We start from the raw sequence: 17,297 nt of genomic DNA, 5'->3' as shown, positions 1-17,297 counted from the left end.
ACAAATAGGATGAAGACTATTGCTTGACATAGTGTAAGCCGCCCTGAGTCTTCGGAGAAGGGCGGGGTATAAATGCAAATAAAATAAATAAATAAATAAATAAAAAATAAATTCTACTCGACTTCACTCTATTAAGAATACCAAGGGGGAGAGGGGGGTGGAATCCACGCTGATTTGGAATCCTCTCCCAATCAGCTGAGGCTCCTCCCTCCTAAGGCTGGTTGGGATCTTCTCCAATCCTTGCAAAGATCTACGAAAGGCGGAGCCGAATCCACCGGCGGGCTTTGCAAAACCTGAGACCAGGGGTGAAGCACGTGGCGGGAGTCTCCGCTAGCCGTCCGGTCCCGCAAGAAAGAGACGGAGTGGGTTGGTAGCCGGGGAGGTTGCAAAAGAGGGCGAGGGGGGGGACTCGCTCCCTTTTAAAGGAAGAAGCGCGCTCTGGCCTCTTCCCAGAGGCCGAAGTTGCGCTGAAGTCGGAGCTGAGAGCAAGGAACGAATTGCAGCTGCGCTTCCCCAGATCCAGACCGCGAGGAAGCGCGATCCCGCTTACCCGGGAGGCGAAGGGAATCCGGAGCGGAGCGGCAGAGCGTCCGGGTGGGTGGGGAGGGCGGCCGGACAGGAGAAGAGCGGACTGTTCGCTGCAGGTAAGCCTGATGGCCTTGCGGAGGAGGTGGGGAGCAGCGCTGAGCCCAAGGAGGAGGGCGGGGAGCAGAGCTGCAAACTTTCCGCTCAGCCCCAGGGTCCTCTTTCCCCGCCCAGATTATTCCACGGGAGGGAGAAGGAATCCCAAGGGAATTTGCATCTCCAACTATAGATTTAGCAGGTTCCAATTTTGGAGACACAAATGCAAGTTGTAACCATAGAAGAGACTTTGGTTTCCCTCCATCTTCAGTCCCAGGGTTCTCTTTTTCCCCGTCGGGATTATTCCACAGGTGGGAGTGGGAATCCCAGGGGAATTTGCATCTGCAGCCATGGATATAACAGGGCCCAGCTTTGGAGACACATGTGCAAGTTGTAACAATAGAAGAGACTTTTGGTTTCCCTCCTGTTGGAAAGAAAATCCAATCTGGTTCAATTCCAAGCTGGGAGAAAGAGGCTGCAAATAAAATGGAGTCTGATTGGAAAGAAAGTTTAATGAGGAACCGAACCAACAGCAGTTCTGGGTCAGCTGAACCATTAGCTAAGATGAGGGCCAGGATTTTATAGAGGTCCTCAAATGCTTTTCTTGGGGGAGGGGGTTGTGCACTGTGTGAAATGTCCTTAGGAAATTATGCAGATGTAGTGAGCTCCGTGTCTTCTGCTAAATGGTAGTGGGTTACTCCTAAATGGCCATATCCTGTTCTTAGAATTTGGTTGGAGGAGAAGGTAAATGTTTTAATCCCATCCCTGGAGGTGAAGGTCTTTTGTTTCTGAATAGGCTGGCCCCATCTTTCTTAATGGGCAGGAAATAGATGCTGTGGGCTATGAAAAATTCCCTCCATTTTCTCTCCCAGAGTTCTCTTTCCCCGCCCAGATTTTTTCACTTTTTCCATGCGAGGAAGTGGGAATCCCAAGGGAATTTGCATCCCCAACTATGGAGATAACAGGGCCCACTTTTGGAGACACACATTCAAGTTGTAACTATTGAAGATACTTTAGTGTTTCCCTCCCCTTTCAGTTCCAGAGTTCTCTTCCCCCACCCCCACCCCGCCAGATTATTTCACATGGAAGTCAATGGAGGGGTGGTTTGGGTCTTCCCCCCCCCCCAAGGACAGATCCACAAGGAGGCCCTGGGGGATCTAACCAGCATTGCCTGCAAAGCTAAATTTTGGATGGATATTTCAGGGATGTCGAGCTATATTTCTGGCCTTCTTGGAGATAGGAGTGTTGTTGGGAAAAGATGGGTTCCTTGTTTCCAATTTGGAAAAGGTAGATGTGTCTTGATGTTTCTCCCCCCTACAACTGGAGACCAAAATGCAGCAGTGAAACAATCAGAATCTGATCAGAAATGGAGGTAGCTTTACTAGAGAGGCTGAGTAGCCCCTCTGGCTGCTAAATCACCTTGGCAGTGATGGTGGATTGCTGATTTTTTCCTCCATTCATCCAGGAACTCTCCTGTATAAAATATACAATTTCAATTGTATCAAAGAGGACTGCAGTCACTTGCTTTCTCTCCATAGATGCTGCAGTGTTGCTAAACCTCCTCAAAACATCTGGATTCACAGCATCGTACTGAGCCTCCGGAGTGGATACTTAGAGCGCTCACAACTGCTCGCCTCAAGCAGCACCTGGGACTTTGAGCTTTCTGTGCCGTTTCATATTCCATATACACAAATCTGCCCTGAAGAAGACCTGTGTGCCGATAATTAACCCCCACCCCCACCCAAAAAAATGGCCAGACGGAAAGTGGACATTAAAAACAGGTACTTTAAAAAAAGGTGGGAGGCAGAGTACCTGTTTGTTGATATTGAAGATAAGGCCATGTGCCTTGTTTGCAGAAAGACTGTGGCTGTGTTTAAAGAATATAACATCAGACGGCACTATGAGGCCAAACATCCGGACAAGTACAAAAACTTGAACATACAGCAGAAGCTAAAGAAAGTGGAAGAGTTGAAAAAGAGTCTGATGTCGTTTGTAAAAGCAAAATCGCAGCGTGAAGCTGCTGTGAAAGCTAGTTTTATTGTGGCCGAAGAGATAGCTAAATCAGCCTGGCCGTTTACAGAGGGCGAGTTTTTGAAGCGCTGCATGCTTAAAGTGTGCGACCTCTTGTGTCCAGACCAAAAGGAAGTATTTTTGAACTTGAGCCTAAGCAGAAATACTGTTGCTGACCGGATAGGTGAGCTTGCCGCTGTTTTACAAGGACAGCTGGTTGAAAAGGGAAAGGGTTTCATTGCGTATTCCCTTGCTGTGGACGTGAGCACCGACATCTTTGACACGGCACAGCTGACACTCTTCATCCGTGGAGTGGACTCGAGTTTATGCGTTACAGAGGAATTTTTGGACGTGAAATCAATGCATGGCCCTACCACAGGAAAAGACATATTTGAAGCAGTATCTAAATGCGTAAACGACATGAAACTGCCCTGGGACAAACTTACGGGCCTGACCACAAATGGAACACCTTCGATGCGCGGGAGGAAGAGTGGATTAGTGAGAAGGATGCGAGAGAAGATGAAGAGCGAGAATTGCGCAGGTGAGCTGACCGCATATCACTGCATCATACAGCAGGAAACGCTCTGCGGCAAAGCCCTGAAGATGGGACATATAATCAGCACTGTAACACAGACGATTAACTTTATAAGAGCCAATGGTTTACATCACGGTCAGTTTAAATCTTTCTTTGAGGAAATACATTCTGAACTTGGCGATCTGCCCTGTCAGGCAGAGGTGCAATGGCTAAGTCAAGGAAAAGCTCTCCTTCGATTTTTTGAGTTGCGTATGGAAATTTGCCAGTTCGTTGAAAGTAAAGGAAAAGATTCCACAGTACTGCGGGATGAAAAGTGGCTGTGCGAATTAGCTTTCCTGTGCGACGTCACGACGCATCTCGCTGCGCTAAAGCTTCAGCTTCAGGGACGGGACCTCGTGATCCCGGACATGTACAATGCAGTGAAAGGCTTTCAAGTGAAGCTGCGGCTGTGGGAGACTCAGATGCAGCAAGGAAACCTGAGTCACTTTCCCTCTTGCCAAACGATCATCAGCCAAGTTTCCACCGTTGTGTTCTCACACGCGCAGTTTGCTGATAAACTGAGCACCCTCCGCGTGGAGTTTACACGTCGCTTTGCGGAGTTGGAAGCGCAGACCTTCAGTTTTGGACTGCTCAGTAACCCGTTTTCAGTCGACGTGAAGGAAGCACCTGCAGACATCAAGATGGAGCTGATAGAACTCCAGGGTAGCAGCACACTTAAGGCAAAGTATGATTCTGTAGGGTCCGCACAGTTCCCCAGGTTTATCCCCGAAACGATGCCCCAACTCCGCCTGCAAGCTGCTCGAACGCTCTGCATGTTTGGCAACACGTACCTGTGTGAGAAAGTTTTCTCCGTGATGAGGGTGAACAAAAACGCACACAGGAGTCTTCTCACTCATGCGCACCTCCACTCTATCCTGAGAGTCTCCACAGCTCAAAACCTAACCCTAAACATGGATGAACTTGTAGCCAAGAAAAGATGCCAAGCATCTAGATCGGACAAAAAGGTACGAGAGAGAGAGAGAGAGAACTAAAAAGCTTGGAGGTTTTTGTTTTAAATTTGTTTTTGCAGATTTATTTGAAATGATTTATGTGTTCATATTTGAAATGTTAAAGATTGTTTGGCCCATGTCTTAGATACAATACACTCCTGAAATAATATGATATAATCAGTAGTCTTACCTGCAACTGGCCCTTTGAGGGCAACCATGATGCTAATGTGGCGAAAGCTTGCAGGAAGCAGTTTCGCCAAAGGAGATATTCTTCTCCCAATCCCAGACATTGTTGGCGTTTCCCTGTCCGGTGCCCTATCCCAGCAAAGCAGGAGATGGAGGACAATGCTGTTGCACGTGGAAGCACGGAGGAAAAAGTTTGCAGGAAGCACTTTGCTCCGAGTCCAACTTCTGCCTTAACAGATCTCAGGACAGCAAAAGGAGGAGGCAGGGGAATAACACTCCCCAATCCTGCAGAAGGGAAGTTGGCCCTTCTTGAAAGGGAATCCCCATTTCCAATTGTGGTAAGGATGCTGGCTTGTTGGAGCAGCCTTCCCTCAAGCAGCTCCCCTGCCATCCCCTCCTCCTACCCAGAGATCTTTCAAGGCAAAAGTGGGACTCGGAGCAAAGTGCTTCCTGCAAACTTTTTCCTCCGTGCTCCCACATGCAACAGCATTGTCCTCCACCTCCTGCTTTTCCGGGACAGGGAACCGAACCGGGAAAGAAGCAACAATGTCTGGGATTGGGAGAAGAATATCTCCTTTGGTATGCTGTGCGCACAGACCCACAGAGACGCAGATACCCTATTCCAAGCTTGAAGACTTAACCACATCTGAACTAGGAAATTGCCAATCATGCCTGGGCTTGGGGAGAAGGAGTCTCCTTTCTTTGTGGATAGAAGTCCGCAAACTTGGAATGTGGTGTATCTGTGTGCACACCTGCACATGCTTGGTGGCTGTCGTGTCCCCCTCCGACGACCGGGTCTAGGAAGTCCGTATCAAGCGTGGCCACGAAGCCTCTGCAGCTTTGCCAAATTCCTTTCAGATTTCTCAGGGCAGGCAGGAATCCAAGTTGTGACTTCAGCAAACTAAATGAGACTTTGCTTGACCCAAGCAAAAGCAGGTCCTTTATATAGGCCATGGGGTGTGGCTCAGCATTTATCCAGGCCTGCCCCTCCCTTCCTTCTGCTGACATCGCCTCTCAGATCTCTGGAAGCGAGGATCCTCCCACTTTGAATTATTTTCTGCTGTTTGAGAAAGGGAGGGGTCAGAAGGAGTAGGCCCAAGCAATTCCAGTCCGTGGCCAACCTCCCCTGATGGCTGAGCCAAAGGAACACACACCGCATGAGTGAGGTTTATTTGTTCATTCCTGACATCCTGTCCGGGCATGGGGGCTGGAGGCATGACAGGCCGTTCATCTTCATTATCAAACTCAGAGTCTGATAGCAGACCCGGGACGAGATGGGAGGGGCCTGGCTGAGGAGAGGAGGGAGGATGAGGCACAACAATGGCCAGCAAGCGAGGAGTTTCTGGGCCATCGTGTTATCCCCACATTGAGTTACCCAATGCAACTTGTTCCATCCTGACCCAGCCGTCTTGAGTCAGTCGCGCCCGGTGAGGGATGTCGAGCAGGCCATGCCCACCTGGCCGCTGTGAGTCATCATAGTTTTACATGCAACTGACCCTTTGACGGCAACCATAATGCTAATGTGGCCCTCAATGAAATTGAATTTGACACTCCTAAACTATGCTCTAACATGGTCCAGCTTTGGAGACACCATCGTTCTTCTGTTTAATTGTTTTTAACATTTCTTTGTCTTTCATCCTGGCTATATTTTAAATTGCAGGGTCAGCCGATGAAGATGGCCAGGGTACCCCCTGACTGTGGAGAAGCTCTATCTGGTCTCTCTGCCGCAACATCTCTGGTAAGGAGCCTTATCAGAGCAGGAAATCCTTAAAGTCTTAAACATTGGTCTGATTTGTTCAAGCGGATTCAGTGAGAAGTGATATATGTGAGGTATGGAGTTATTACATCAAAATGGCAGCTCCAACAAAAAAAGTTTTCACATACAAAGAGATGTGACAAGATGGCTTAACTTTTCAAAGTCTTACACCGAAATGAATTGTGGTAGGAAGAAATTCTAACCAGACAGGTGGATTGTCAGAGAGGCAGCCATGAAACCTAGTCATGCATTGTGTCAGAAAAGGAGCATTTTCTGTCTTACAAAAACTTGCTTTTAGGATATTGGAAATGTGGAAGAGAACGTTGTAGGATGTCTGTGTGCTGAGTAACATTTCCTTTGAATTTCAGGGCTCTGTATCCTTTGAGGACGTGGCTGTGTATTTCACGGAAGAGGAGTGGGCTCTGCTGGATTCTAGCCAGAGAGCCTTGCACAGAGAAGTCATGCTGGAGAATTCTAGGAATCTGGCTGCTGTGGGTAAGGGCCTGTTTTGACATGGTTGGATCTGGCACATGTGGCCGTCCTGGAAATTCTCTCTCTCTCTCTCTCTCTCTCGCTCTCTTCCTGCCTATCTTCTGGAGGAGGGGGAGATGAAAAACGGGCCCATTATTTGGCCTCCCGGGGCCTCCGCGCACCCCATTTTTCACCTCTCCCTCCTCCAGAAGCATTCTGCAGGCCAAAACGGGGCCATTTCTTGGACTCCCGGGGCGTCTGCATGCCCCATTTTTCATCTCCCCCACCTCCAGAACCTCTCTGCGTGCCAAAATTGTTGGCCTTACCTTCCAGTTCCAGCTCGTGGGGCTCCCAAAGGTAAAGTCCTGCACTTGGCCAAAGGGTGTGGGCGGGGCAGCCTCGTGGTCCTGCTTCGGCCAGATTAATGGCTTCGGCAGGCCGTATGTGGCCAATGGGCCGTAGTTTGAGGACCCTTGTCTTATATACCCTTTGAGGATTCACATGAGTTACCGTATATACTCGAGTATAAGCCGAGTTTTTCAGCACGTTTTTTGTGCTGAAAAGCGGCCCCCTCGGCTTATACTCGAGTCTACCCTTGCAGAGTTAGTTGTAGTCCCGGCTCCCCTTGTTGCAGCCCGCCATGTGAGCTGAGTTGCCCCCCCCCCTCGAGCCCGCAGCAGCACAGCCCCTGTTAATTCAGCAGATTGAGCCACGAGGAAGGGAAAAGTAAAAAATTAAAACGTGCTATATTACAGGTATTTTTATTTTACATGATAGTTGTGTTGCCCATACGTACTGTCCACTGCCTAATGTACTGACTACCTAAGTAATATGCCCCCCCTTCCTGGTTGAACGGATCTCCTGCCGACCCAGGGAGAGGGTTTTTTGCAGCTGGGCCGGCAGGACGAGCCCAAATGCTGCCGGCATGCTTTGCCAGCTCGGCCGGCTTGTTTTGGGGCGGCGGCTGGCCTCCGGCGTTTTCTTCCGCCGCTCTTTGATGGCGGCGGCGGCGGTGGTCGGCGGAGGGGGCGTTCGACATTTTCGCCCCCCTCTCACTCGTCCTCCTCTTGCCCGCGGTGGGGGCGGAGGGGGCGTTTGTCACTCTCGCCCTCCTCTCACTCGTCCTCCTCTCGCCCGCGGAGGGGGCGTTTGACACACTCGCCCTCCTCTCACTCGTCCTCCTCTCGCCCTCGGAGGGGGCGTTTGACACACTCGCCCTCCTCTCGCCCCTTGGCGTTTGACACACTCGCCCTCCTCTCACTCGTCCTCCTCTCGCCCTCGGAGGGGGCGTTTGACACACTCGCCCTCCTCTCACTCGTCCTCCTCTCGCCCGCGGAGGGGGCGTTTGTCACTCTCGCCCTCCTCTCGCCCCTTGGCGTTTGACACACTCGCCCTCCTCTTGCCCCTTGGCGTTTGTCACTCTCGCCCTCCTCTCACTCGCCCTCTTTTCGCCTTTGGAAAAGATAGCTTGCCGGTCCACGGGTCTCTTTGGACAGCTTTCTGGGGGTGATGGTTTCCTGATGGCAGTTGACGTCGTAATAATTTTTTTTTCCTGTTAGAAATGGATCCCAATATTGGTACCGGTACTTCTAATCCTGGACCATCAAAACAAAAACGCAGGTCATACGAAGCTGCTTTCAAACTTAAGGTTGTGTCAAGAGCAGAAGAAAGCAATAACAGTATTGCAAGTAGGGAATTTTGTGTTGACGAAAAACAAGTAAGGGAGTGGCGGAAAATGAAAGCTGACTTGGAAAAGCTTCCAAAGGCAAAAAAAGGTCGACGTGGTTTAACGAGTTCATATGGGGCTCTAGAGACTGAATTGCATAAATGGGTTATGGAGCGTCGTCAAAATGGTTACTGTGTAACACGTGTAGAATTACATGCCCTTCAAATGGCTAAAGAAGAAAAATTTAAAGTACCAGGCACTGAAAAATTTGTTGCATCAGCAGGATGGTGTACCCGCTTCATGAATAGGTTTGGCCTATGTTTGTGGCTGGATGGATGAAGATGGAACAAAAAAATGGCTGGAAGAAATTTGGAACGGACGACCAGGAGCAGCCTTAAAGAAAAAACCATCACTGTTAGTTTGGGATATGTTCAGAGCCCACACATCTGATGACATAAAAAAATTGGCAAAGTCATCTCAAGTCACTTTGGCCGTTATTCCAGGTGGGCTTACATCTGTATTGCAGCCCCTAGATGTCAGTTTAAATAAACCTTTCAAGGACCGTGTGCGAAGGATGTGGCATGAATGGATGACATCTGGTCAAGCTCGTCTGACAAAAGTTGGAAATCTGAGAAAGCCAGACATAGAACTAATAGCACAGTGGGTTCGTGATGCATGGGAAGATATTCCAGAGGACATGGTGCAACGTGCCTTCAAGAAATGTGGCATTAGTAATGCTATGGATGGCAGTGAAGACAGCGCATTGTATGAGAGTGACAGCAGTGATGATGACGACTGTGAACTCAGTGATGACGACAACGTATATGCGGATAACATCACAGAAGCTGAAGTAGCTGAAGCTCTGTTTGGACAAACAGATGATGAGGAGGAGAACTCCAGTTTTGAGGGATTTTAGCTCTCGTTAGCTTGGTTGCTGTTACTTTTAAAGATACTGTATTTTTGATACCATATTCTTTTTGGGGACCCCCTTTTGCACTTTTATTGTTTTTCGTTCAAATAAATATTCATGTTATTTTACTTGGCTCTATCTTTATTTTTTACATTGACCAGTAGCTGCCTCATTTCCCACCCTAGGCTTATACTCGAGTCAATAGTTTTTCCCAGTTTTTTGTGGTAAAATTAGGTACCTCGGCTTATATTCGGGTCGGCTTATACTCGAGTATATACGGTATATATTTTTTTATTATTTGCATTTATATCCCGCCCTTCTCCAAAGACTCAGGGCGGCTTACACTATGTTAAGCAATAGTCTTCATCCTATTTGTATATTTATTATTTATTTATTTATTTTTATTTATTTATTATTTAAATTTGTATACCGCCCTTCTCCCGAAGGACTCAGGGCGGTTCACAGCCAAGTAAAAAATACACAATACACTATAAATACAATTAAAATACAATTAAAAAAACTTATTTAAATTGGCCACAATTAAAATTTAAAAATAAAAACCCATTTAAAAAACCCATAAACTTAAAAAACTAACCCAGTCCAGCGCAGATGAATAAGTGAGTTTTAAGCTCGCGGCGAAAGGTTCGGAGGTCCGGAAGTTGACGAAGTCCTGGGGGGAGTTCGTTCCAGAGGGCGGAGCCCCACAGAAGGCCCTTCCTGGGTGTCGCCAGACGACACTGTCGCGCCGACGGCACCCTGAGGAGTCCCTCTCTGTGAGAGCGCACGGGTCGGTGAGAGGCATTCAGTAGCAGCAGGCGGTCCCGTAAATAACCCGGCCCTATGCCATGGAGCGCTTTAAAGACGTTCACCAACACCTTGAAGCGCACCCGGAAGGCCACAGGTAGCCAGTGCAGCCTGCGCAGGATAGGTGTCACTCGGGAGCCACGAGGGGCTCCCTCTATCACCCGTGCAGCTGCATTCTGGACTAACTAGCCTCCGGATGCCCCTCAAGGGGAGCCCCATGTAGAGAGCATTGCAGTAGTCCAGACGAGACGTCACAAGGGCGTGAGTGACTGTGCACAAGGCATCCCGGTCTAGAAAGGGGCGCAACTGGCGCACCAGGCGAACCTGGTGGAAAGCTCTCCTGGAGACGGCCGTCAAGTGGTCTTCAAAAGACAGCCGTTCATCCAGGAGAACGCCCAGATTGCACACCCTCTCCATCGGGGCCAATGACTCGCTCCCGACAGTCAGCCGCGGACTCAGCTGACTGTACCGGGATGCCGGCATCCACAGCCACTCCGTCTTGGAGGGATTGAGCTTGAGCCTGTTTCTCCCCATCCAGACCCGTACGGCTTCCAAACACCGGGACAGCACTTCGATAGCTTCATTGGGGTGGCCGGGTGTGGAAAAGTACAGCTGGGTGTCATCAGCGTACAGCTGGTACCTCACACCGAAGCCACTGATGATCTCACCCAGCGGCTTCATATAGATGTTGAACAGAAGGGGCGAGAGAATCGACGCCTGCGGCACCCACAAGTGAGGCGCCGCGGGTGACCTCTGCCCCCCCGTCAACACCGTCTGCGACCTGTCGGAGAGATAGAAGGAGAACCACCGATAAACGGTGCCTCCCACTCCCAATCCCTCCAACCGGCGCAGCAGGATACCATGGTCGATGGTATCGAAAGCCGCTGAGAGGTCTAATAGGACCAGGGCAGAGGAGCAACCCCTATCCCTGGTCCTCCAGAGATCATCCACCAACGCGACCAAAGCCGTCTCAGTGCTGTAACCGGGCCGGAAGCCGGACTGGAACGGGTCCAGATAGACAGTTTCCTCCAGGTGCAGGGGAAACTGATATGCCACCATACTCTCTACAACCTTCGCGGCGGGTTGGAGACCGACGATAATTACCTAAAACAGCGGGTCAGGAAGGCTTCTTGAGGAGGGGCCTCACCACCGCCTCTTTCAAGGCGGCCGGAAAGACTCCCTCCAACAAGGAAGCACTCGTAATCCCCTGGAGCCAGCCTCGTGTCACCTCCTGAGTGGCCAGCACCAGCCAGGAGGGGCACAGGTCCAGTAAACACGTGGTGGCATTCAATCTACCCAGCAACCTGTCCATGTCCTCGGGAGTCACAGGGTCAAACTCATCCCAAACAACATCACCAAGACCGCCCTCAGATGCCCCGTCCGAATCACCACTTTGTATATTTATATACAAAGTCAACTTATTGCCCCCCAACAATCTGGGTCCTCATTTTACCTACCTTATAAAGGATGGAAGGCTGAGTCAACCTTGGGCCTGGTGGGACTTGAACCTGCAGTAATTGCAAGCAGCTGCTGTTAATAACAGACTGTCTTACCAGTCTGAGCCACCAGAGGCCCTATATACCTGTAAAACGTTCTTTAATCTTTCTGCCAAAACTGCAGCAAATAATTTATAATCCTTATTGAATAGTGAGATTGGTCTATAATTCTTTATCATCTTGACAGCCTGACCCTTCTTTGGGAGCAGCACAATTTCCAATTTGGGAGTATCCTTCCCCCCTGTAAAACATCGTTTATTATATACTTTAATGGCTGAAATGGTGTAGGGTTTCCTGCCTGGGCAGGGGGTTGGACTAGAAGACCTCCAAGGTCCCTTCCAACTCTGATATTATTATTAAGAAGTTCAGCTTCAAAACATTTATAATATTGATTTGTAAGTCAGTCTGGGCTAGGAGTTTTACCTGATTTCATTTTTCTTATAGATTCAGATATTTCAAAAATAGTTATTGGGTCATTCATAAGTTGTCTCTTGAGTTTGTGAGAGTTTCAGCAAGTGTTGTCTTATCTCATCTATTTTTGACTTATCTACTCCTGCATTTTATACAAGTTAGTGTACAGTAGAGCCCGTGGGCCGGGAGTTTGACACTCTTGAAAATGCTTTTGCTCAGATGTCAGATGACAAAAAAAAATGTTTGGGTTTTTTTCTTGGGGGTTGGGGACTAAAAATACCTCACATCCAGGACATAAACTGTTTCAACTCCTACCCTCAAAATGATGCTATAGAGCACTGCACACCAGAACAACTAGACACAAGAACAGTTTTTCCCCGAAGGCCATCACTCTGCTAAACAAATAATTCCCTCAACACTGTCAGACTATTTACTGAATCTGCACTACTATTAATCGTTTCATAGTTCCCATCACCAATCTCTTTCCACTTATGACTGTTTGACTGTAACTTTGTTGCTGGCAATCCTTATGATTTATATTGATATACTGACCCTCAATTGTGTTGTAAATGTTGTACCTTGATGAACGTATCTTTTCTTTTATGTACACTGAGAGCATATGCACCAAGACAAATTCCTTGTGTGTCCAATCACACTTGGCCAATAAAAATTCTATTCTATTCTAAAAATAAGTGGGGAACCAAAAAAAAGACATACTATCTGAGGAAGAACCAGAAATGTAATAAACAGGAACCCAGAAAATCTTGGAAATGCAAAAATAACAGATGCGGCATTTTTACATGATAAATGTAATGATTTTTTTTTCTGTTTTTCATCAACTCAGGTTACGGGCAGGAGCATAAGAGCTACCAGGAGCCCAGCTTAGTGCTATTCCAGTCTGAAGAAAGGATGCTTCGAATTCAGAGGGTACTTCAAAGGACTATGACAAGCTGACTAAAGAATGGACGGAAGAAATCTTCTCCTTCCGATCACAATGAAGTCCTCCCGACTCAGCAACTTGAGCAACGAGTAGGAAGTGAAAAATATTTTGGCGGTGACGAGACAGAGAGAGTAAAATTTGTTTTCACTGAATATTGTACAAAGCAGACTAAAGAGGAACAATGTGAACGTCAAGAGTATGGGCAAAATATTAGTCTTAGCTCCTCTCTCACTTTACAGCACCCATCATACATTCCAGAGACACCCCATGCACATATAAATTGTGTAGAAAAATTCACTTTAAACAGTCATCATAGGTCACATAAAGAGAAGAACCCATATGCGTCTGGAACGGGTTTCAGCAAGGAACAGTGGCTTATTTTACCTCCAGAAAATCCCCCAATGGAAAAACTATATAAATGTCTGAAGTGCGGAAAAACCTTCCCTCACAGATGTAGGCTTACTGCCCATGAATTTATGCACTCGGGGGAGAAGCCACATATATGCCAGGTGTGTGGAAAAGGATTCTGGCAGGTGGGTCATCTCACAAGACATCAACGAATCCACACTGGGGAGAAACCATATATGTGTCTATGCTGCGGAAGGAAGTTCAATGAAAGTTCAGGCCTTAAGAAACATGTAAGGAGCCACACGGGGGAGAGGCCACATAAATGTACAGAGTGTGATAAGAGCTTCATTCGGAAAACTGCCTTAGTTTATCATAAAAGGATCCACACAGGAGAAAAACCGTACACGTGCCCGGAGTGCGACAAGAGTTTCAGCCGGAACAGTAGTCTTAGGCTGCATAAAAGAACTCACACCAAAGAGAGACCGTATCAGTGTTTGGAGTGTGGAAAGACTTTCAAATACAGCAGTCATTTTATTTGTCATGAAAGGACTCACACAGGGGAGAAACCATTCAAATGCTCAGACTGTGGGAAGAGCTTTAGTCAGGAGAGTCACCTTTCACTACATAAAACAATCCACACGAGAGAAACCATAGCTTAGGAGCTTTCATCACAAGTGTCTTCTAAACACACCAGAAATAAGTTGACTTTGCAGTAACATTTGAAAGGTCGTCTCTCATCGGATCGAAATGAATCCACATTGGAGAACTATAAAAATGCCTGAAGTGTGGAAACTGGTTAAACTATGGCATTGCCCTTATTTCCCACAGAAAAGTCTATGACTATGGACAAACCTTCGGTAGCAGTACTAGTCATTCTCCACCCACCCACCCAGCCCAAGAAAATATATGTGTGTTAGTTTGGATGAACTTCATGGATGTTAAACTTGCAAATTGTAGGAAGAAGTGATCCATATAGAGTACATCAAGGATTTATCTTTTGTGTACTCCGAGAGCGTATGTACCAAGACAAATTTCTTGTGTGTCCAATCACACTTGGCCAATAAAATTCTATTCTATTCTATTCTAGAAGTTCCACTCGGGAGAAAAACTGCATAAAAGAGTGGAACATGGAGAGTATTGGTGTTATTTTGCCTAGGTCTCCAACAAGTTATGAGCCCCTCTCCACATTATTAGACTAATCTTGAATATTTTTCTTGATATAATCTGGGACTGTTCTATGAGAGGCTGATGAGGATTATATGGTTGGTCAGGGTTCAAGTGCCATGAAAATAGACTGGGGCTGATGGGAGTGTTTAGCCTTGTAAAAAAAGCAACCAAGAAGGATTTAATATCTCTGTCAAAGCATTTGATGCGATGTCCCAGAGATGAAAGGTTTGTCCTGCAGCGCAGAATAAATATAGGAGAATCAGGTTTAATGTTACAAAAATATTATGATGGTGATGAAACTCTCAAACACTCCAATAACTACCTCGGCTGATACCCCTCCCTTAATAAAAAAAGGAAAACACTTCTTCCTCTTCACAAATCCCCATTTTATACAACTTTGTACAAATTTACTATGGTGTTTCTCCTTTAATTTCACAATAAAATATCTGAGCTTTTCTAAGGACTGGGTAGTATTTGCTTAGCAACTCTTTGAATTTCCAATGGACCCTCCCCCAAAAGATAATTATGAACTAGTTTTGGACTTCGAAATTGGATTGGCACACACCAATCAGAATAGAACTGGAAGAGACCTTTGAGATCTTCTAATCCAACTCCCTGCTCAAGCAGGAGACTATACCATTTTGGACAACTGGCTGTCCAGTCTCTTGAAAGTTTCCAGTGATGAAGCCCCCTCAATTTCTGAAGACAAGCTGTTCCACTGATTAATTGTTCTCACTCTTAGGAAGTTTCTCCTTAATTCCAGCCTGTTTATCTCCTTGATTAGTTTCCATCCATTATTTCTTTTTTTTATTGAAAAAGTTTTAAAAAACAAAAACATTTTCCCCCCTCCCTTCCCCCCCCCCACTTCCCGGGTCAATCACAAGGTATTGTTATACATAAACCAAACATAGAGTAAAATTTTCCCTTCCAATCCAATTACCGTATATACTCGAGTATAAGCCGACCCGAATATAAGCCGAGGTACCTAATTTTACCACAAAAAACTGGGAAAAACTATTGACTCGAGTATAAGCCTAGGGTGGGAAATGAGGCAGCTACTGGTCAATGTAAAAAATAAAGATAGAGCCAAGTAAAATAACATGAATATTTATTTGAATATTTATTTTTATACTTGATACTTAAATCTTGTTTGTTTGGATAATGCTTGCAGCTGCCTTCCAAAAGTAGGAAGAGGCTTCTATTAATTAAATACAGTTAATATACTCACCTGCTGTATTATAAATAGATTTCACCTTTTGTCATAGTAAAATAGAGTTTGGTGGCAACTTCTTCAGTAGTTTTTGAAAGCTTTCAGATACAAACAAATGTCTCCCAATGCAATGTACTTTATGTCTTGTAAGTAATTTAGACTTTGTACCTACCTACCAGGCATAATTCCTACGAGATATAATAAAAATAGTCGGTTTGGTCTAAAGGGTACCATGCTAGAAAGCCAGAGACCATGAGTTCTGACCTTGGGCTAATCATACTCCTTCAGCCATATTCGCCTCAGAGTGTGGTGGTTGTAGGGAGGAAAATGTCTGCTGGATGTTTGCATCATGAGTTATTTGTATAAGTAATTCAGATGGCAAAGCACAGGCATATTTTTTAACTTCTATTATTTGAGCAAATCAATTAGATGGCTCTATAAGTTGAATGTTATCTAATGTAAATTCAGAAGAAAACTGATATTAGGCTATTCCAGTAGGGAATAGTAATATTCAGGTCTTCAACCATTCACTTGTATCTTTTTTTCTAATTGGATGGCTCCTACTATCATCAATCTTGGTATCTTTCTGGCTTGCCCTCAAGGGTTGGGAGTGGGGAGCATTATATATTGTAGAGTTCTCCTTCTGCATCATGGCCTTGCTCCCCTCGGACGCCGCCTTCTTGAAAGCCTCCTGACGTGGTGGATGCCTCGGCCGCCGCTGCTACCGAGCATCTTCTTCCCGCCTGCCGCGAGGAAACCATTTAAAAGCCCAGCTTCTGAAGCACGGAGGGAGAAGAAAGAAAGCCCTGGCGGTGCAGTGAGAGGGCGGGGCGGGGGAGCCGCCAGCCTTCTCGGCCGACGCTCGGCATGTCGGGGAAACCCTCCCTCCCTCAGCCGAGAAGGCTGGCGGCTCCCCGCCCGCGCGGACCGAGCCAAGCGGTCCCAGTCCAGCCGAGCGGTGAAAGCGACATGCCGGCGCGCTCGCTTTCACCGTTCGGCTGGACTGGGACCGCTTGGCTCGGTCCGCGCGCGGGCGGGAGCCGCCAGCCTCTCGGCTGAGGAGGAGGTTTCCGACATGCCGAGCGCCGCCCGCTTTCACCGTTCGGCTGGACTGGGACCGCTTGGCTCGGGTCCGCAGTAACTCCCGCCAGGCTGTGCGCGAGGAAACCATTTAAAAGCCCAGCTTCTGAAGCACAGAGGAGAAGAAAGAAAGCCCTGGCGGTGCAGTGAGAGGCGGGCGGGAGCCGCCAGCCTTCTCGGCCGACGCTCGGCATGTCGAAACCCTCCTCCTCAGCCGAGAGGCTGGCGGCCCCGCCCGCGCGGACCGAGCCAAGCGGTCCCAGTCCAGCCGAACGGTGAAAGCGACATGCCGGCGCCGCTCCGCTTTCACCGTTCGGCTGGACTGGGACCGCTTGGCTCGGTCCGCGCGCGGGCGGGAGCCGCCAGCCTCTCGGCTGAGGGAGGGAGGGTTTCCCCGACATGCCGAGCCCCGCTCCGCTTTCACCGTTCGGCTGGACTGGGACCGCTTGGCTCGGGTCCGCAGTAACTCCCGCCAGGCTGTGCCGCAAGGAAACCATTTAAAAGCCCAGCTTCTGAAGCACGGAGGAGAAGAAAGAAAGCCCTGGCGGTGCAGTGAGAGGCGGGCGGGAGCCGCCAGCCTTCTCGGCCGACGCCGGCATGTCGGGAAACCTCCTCCCTCAGCCGAGAAGGCTGGCGGCTCCCCGCCCGCGCGGACCGAGCCAAGCCGGTCCCAGTCCAGCCGAACGGTGAAAGCGAC

At 47.9% G+C, this 17,297-nt stretch overlaps 2 protein-coding genes across 2 annotated transcripts; both read left to right on the top strand.

The window, feature by feature from the left end:
• The first annotated feature begins 588 nt into the window (after window positions 1-588).
• LOC131189838 (general transcription factor II-I repeat domain-containing protein 2-like) lies at window positions 589-12,836 on the top strand. Its single transcript, XM_058166348.1, has 5 exons — window positions 589-644; window positions 2,160-4,170; window positions 6,002-6,079; window positions 6,466-6,592; window positions 12,700-12,836. Exons 2-5 carry the CDS (start codon window positions 2,371-2,373, stop codon window positions 12,807-12,809), a joined length of 2,115 nt encoding a protein of 704 aa, XP_058022331.1. The 5' UTR covers window positions 589-644; window positions 2,160-2,370; the 3' UTR covers window positions 12,810-12,836.
• On the top strand, window positions 12,826-14,679 carry LOC131189865 (zinc finger protein 664-like). Its single transcript, XM_058166422.1, has one exon. It carries the CDS (start codon window positions 13,197-13,199, stop codon window positions 13,800-13,802), a length of 606 nt encoding a protein of 201 aa, XP_058022405.1. The 5' UTR covers window positions 12,826-13,196; the 3' UTR covers window positions 13,803-14,679.
• The last annotated feature ends 2,618 nt before the right edge of the window (window positions 14,680-17,297 follow it).

This window comes from Ahaetulla prasina, chromosome 2, assembly GCF_028640845.1.
Source record: "Ahaetulla prasina isolate Xishuangbanna chromosome 2, ASM2864084v1, whole genome shotgun sequence".
Classification (NCBI taxonomy): Eukaryota; Metazoa; Chordata; class Lepidosauria; order Squamata; family Colubridae; genus Ahaetulla; species Ahaetulla prasina.
This window is presented reverse-complemented; position numbering and strand designations above follow the sequence as displayed.

Coding starts and splice junctions, on each gene's coding strand:
- LOC131189838 (XM_058166348.1), top strand. CDS start 2,371: ATGGCCAGACGGAAAGTGGACATTAAAAACAGGTACTTTAAAAAAAGG. Junction 6,080..6,465: donor TCTCTGCCGCAACATCTCTG/GTAAGGAGCCTT, acceptor TTTGAATTTCAG/GGCTCTGTATCCTTTGAGGA. Junction 6,593..12,699: donor TAGGAATCTGGCTGCTGTGG/GTAAGGGCCTGT, acceptor TCATCAACTCAG/GTTACGGGCAGGAGCATAAG.
- LOC131189865 (XM_058166422.1), top strand. CDS start 13,197: ATGGAAAAACTATATAAATGTCTGAAGTGCGGAAAAACCTTCCCTCAC.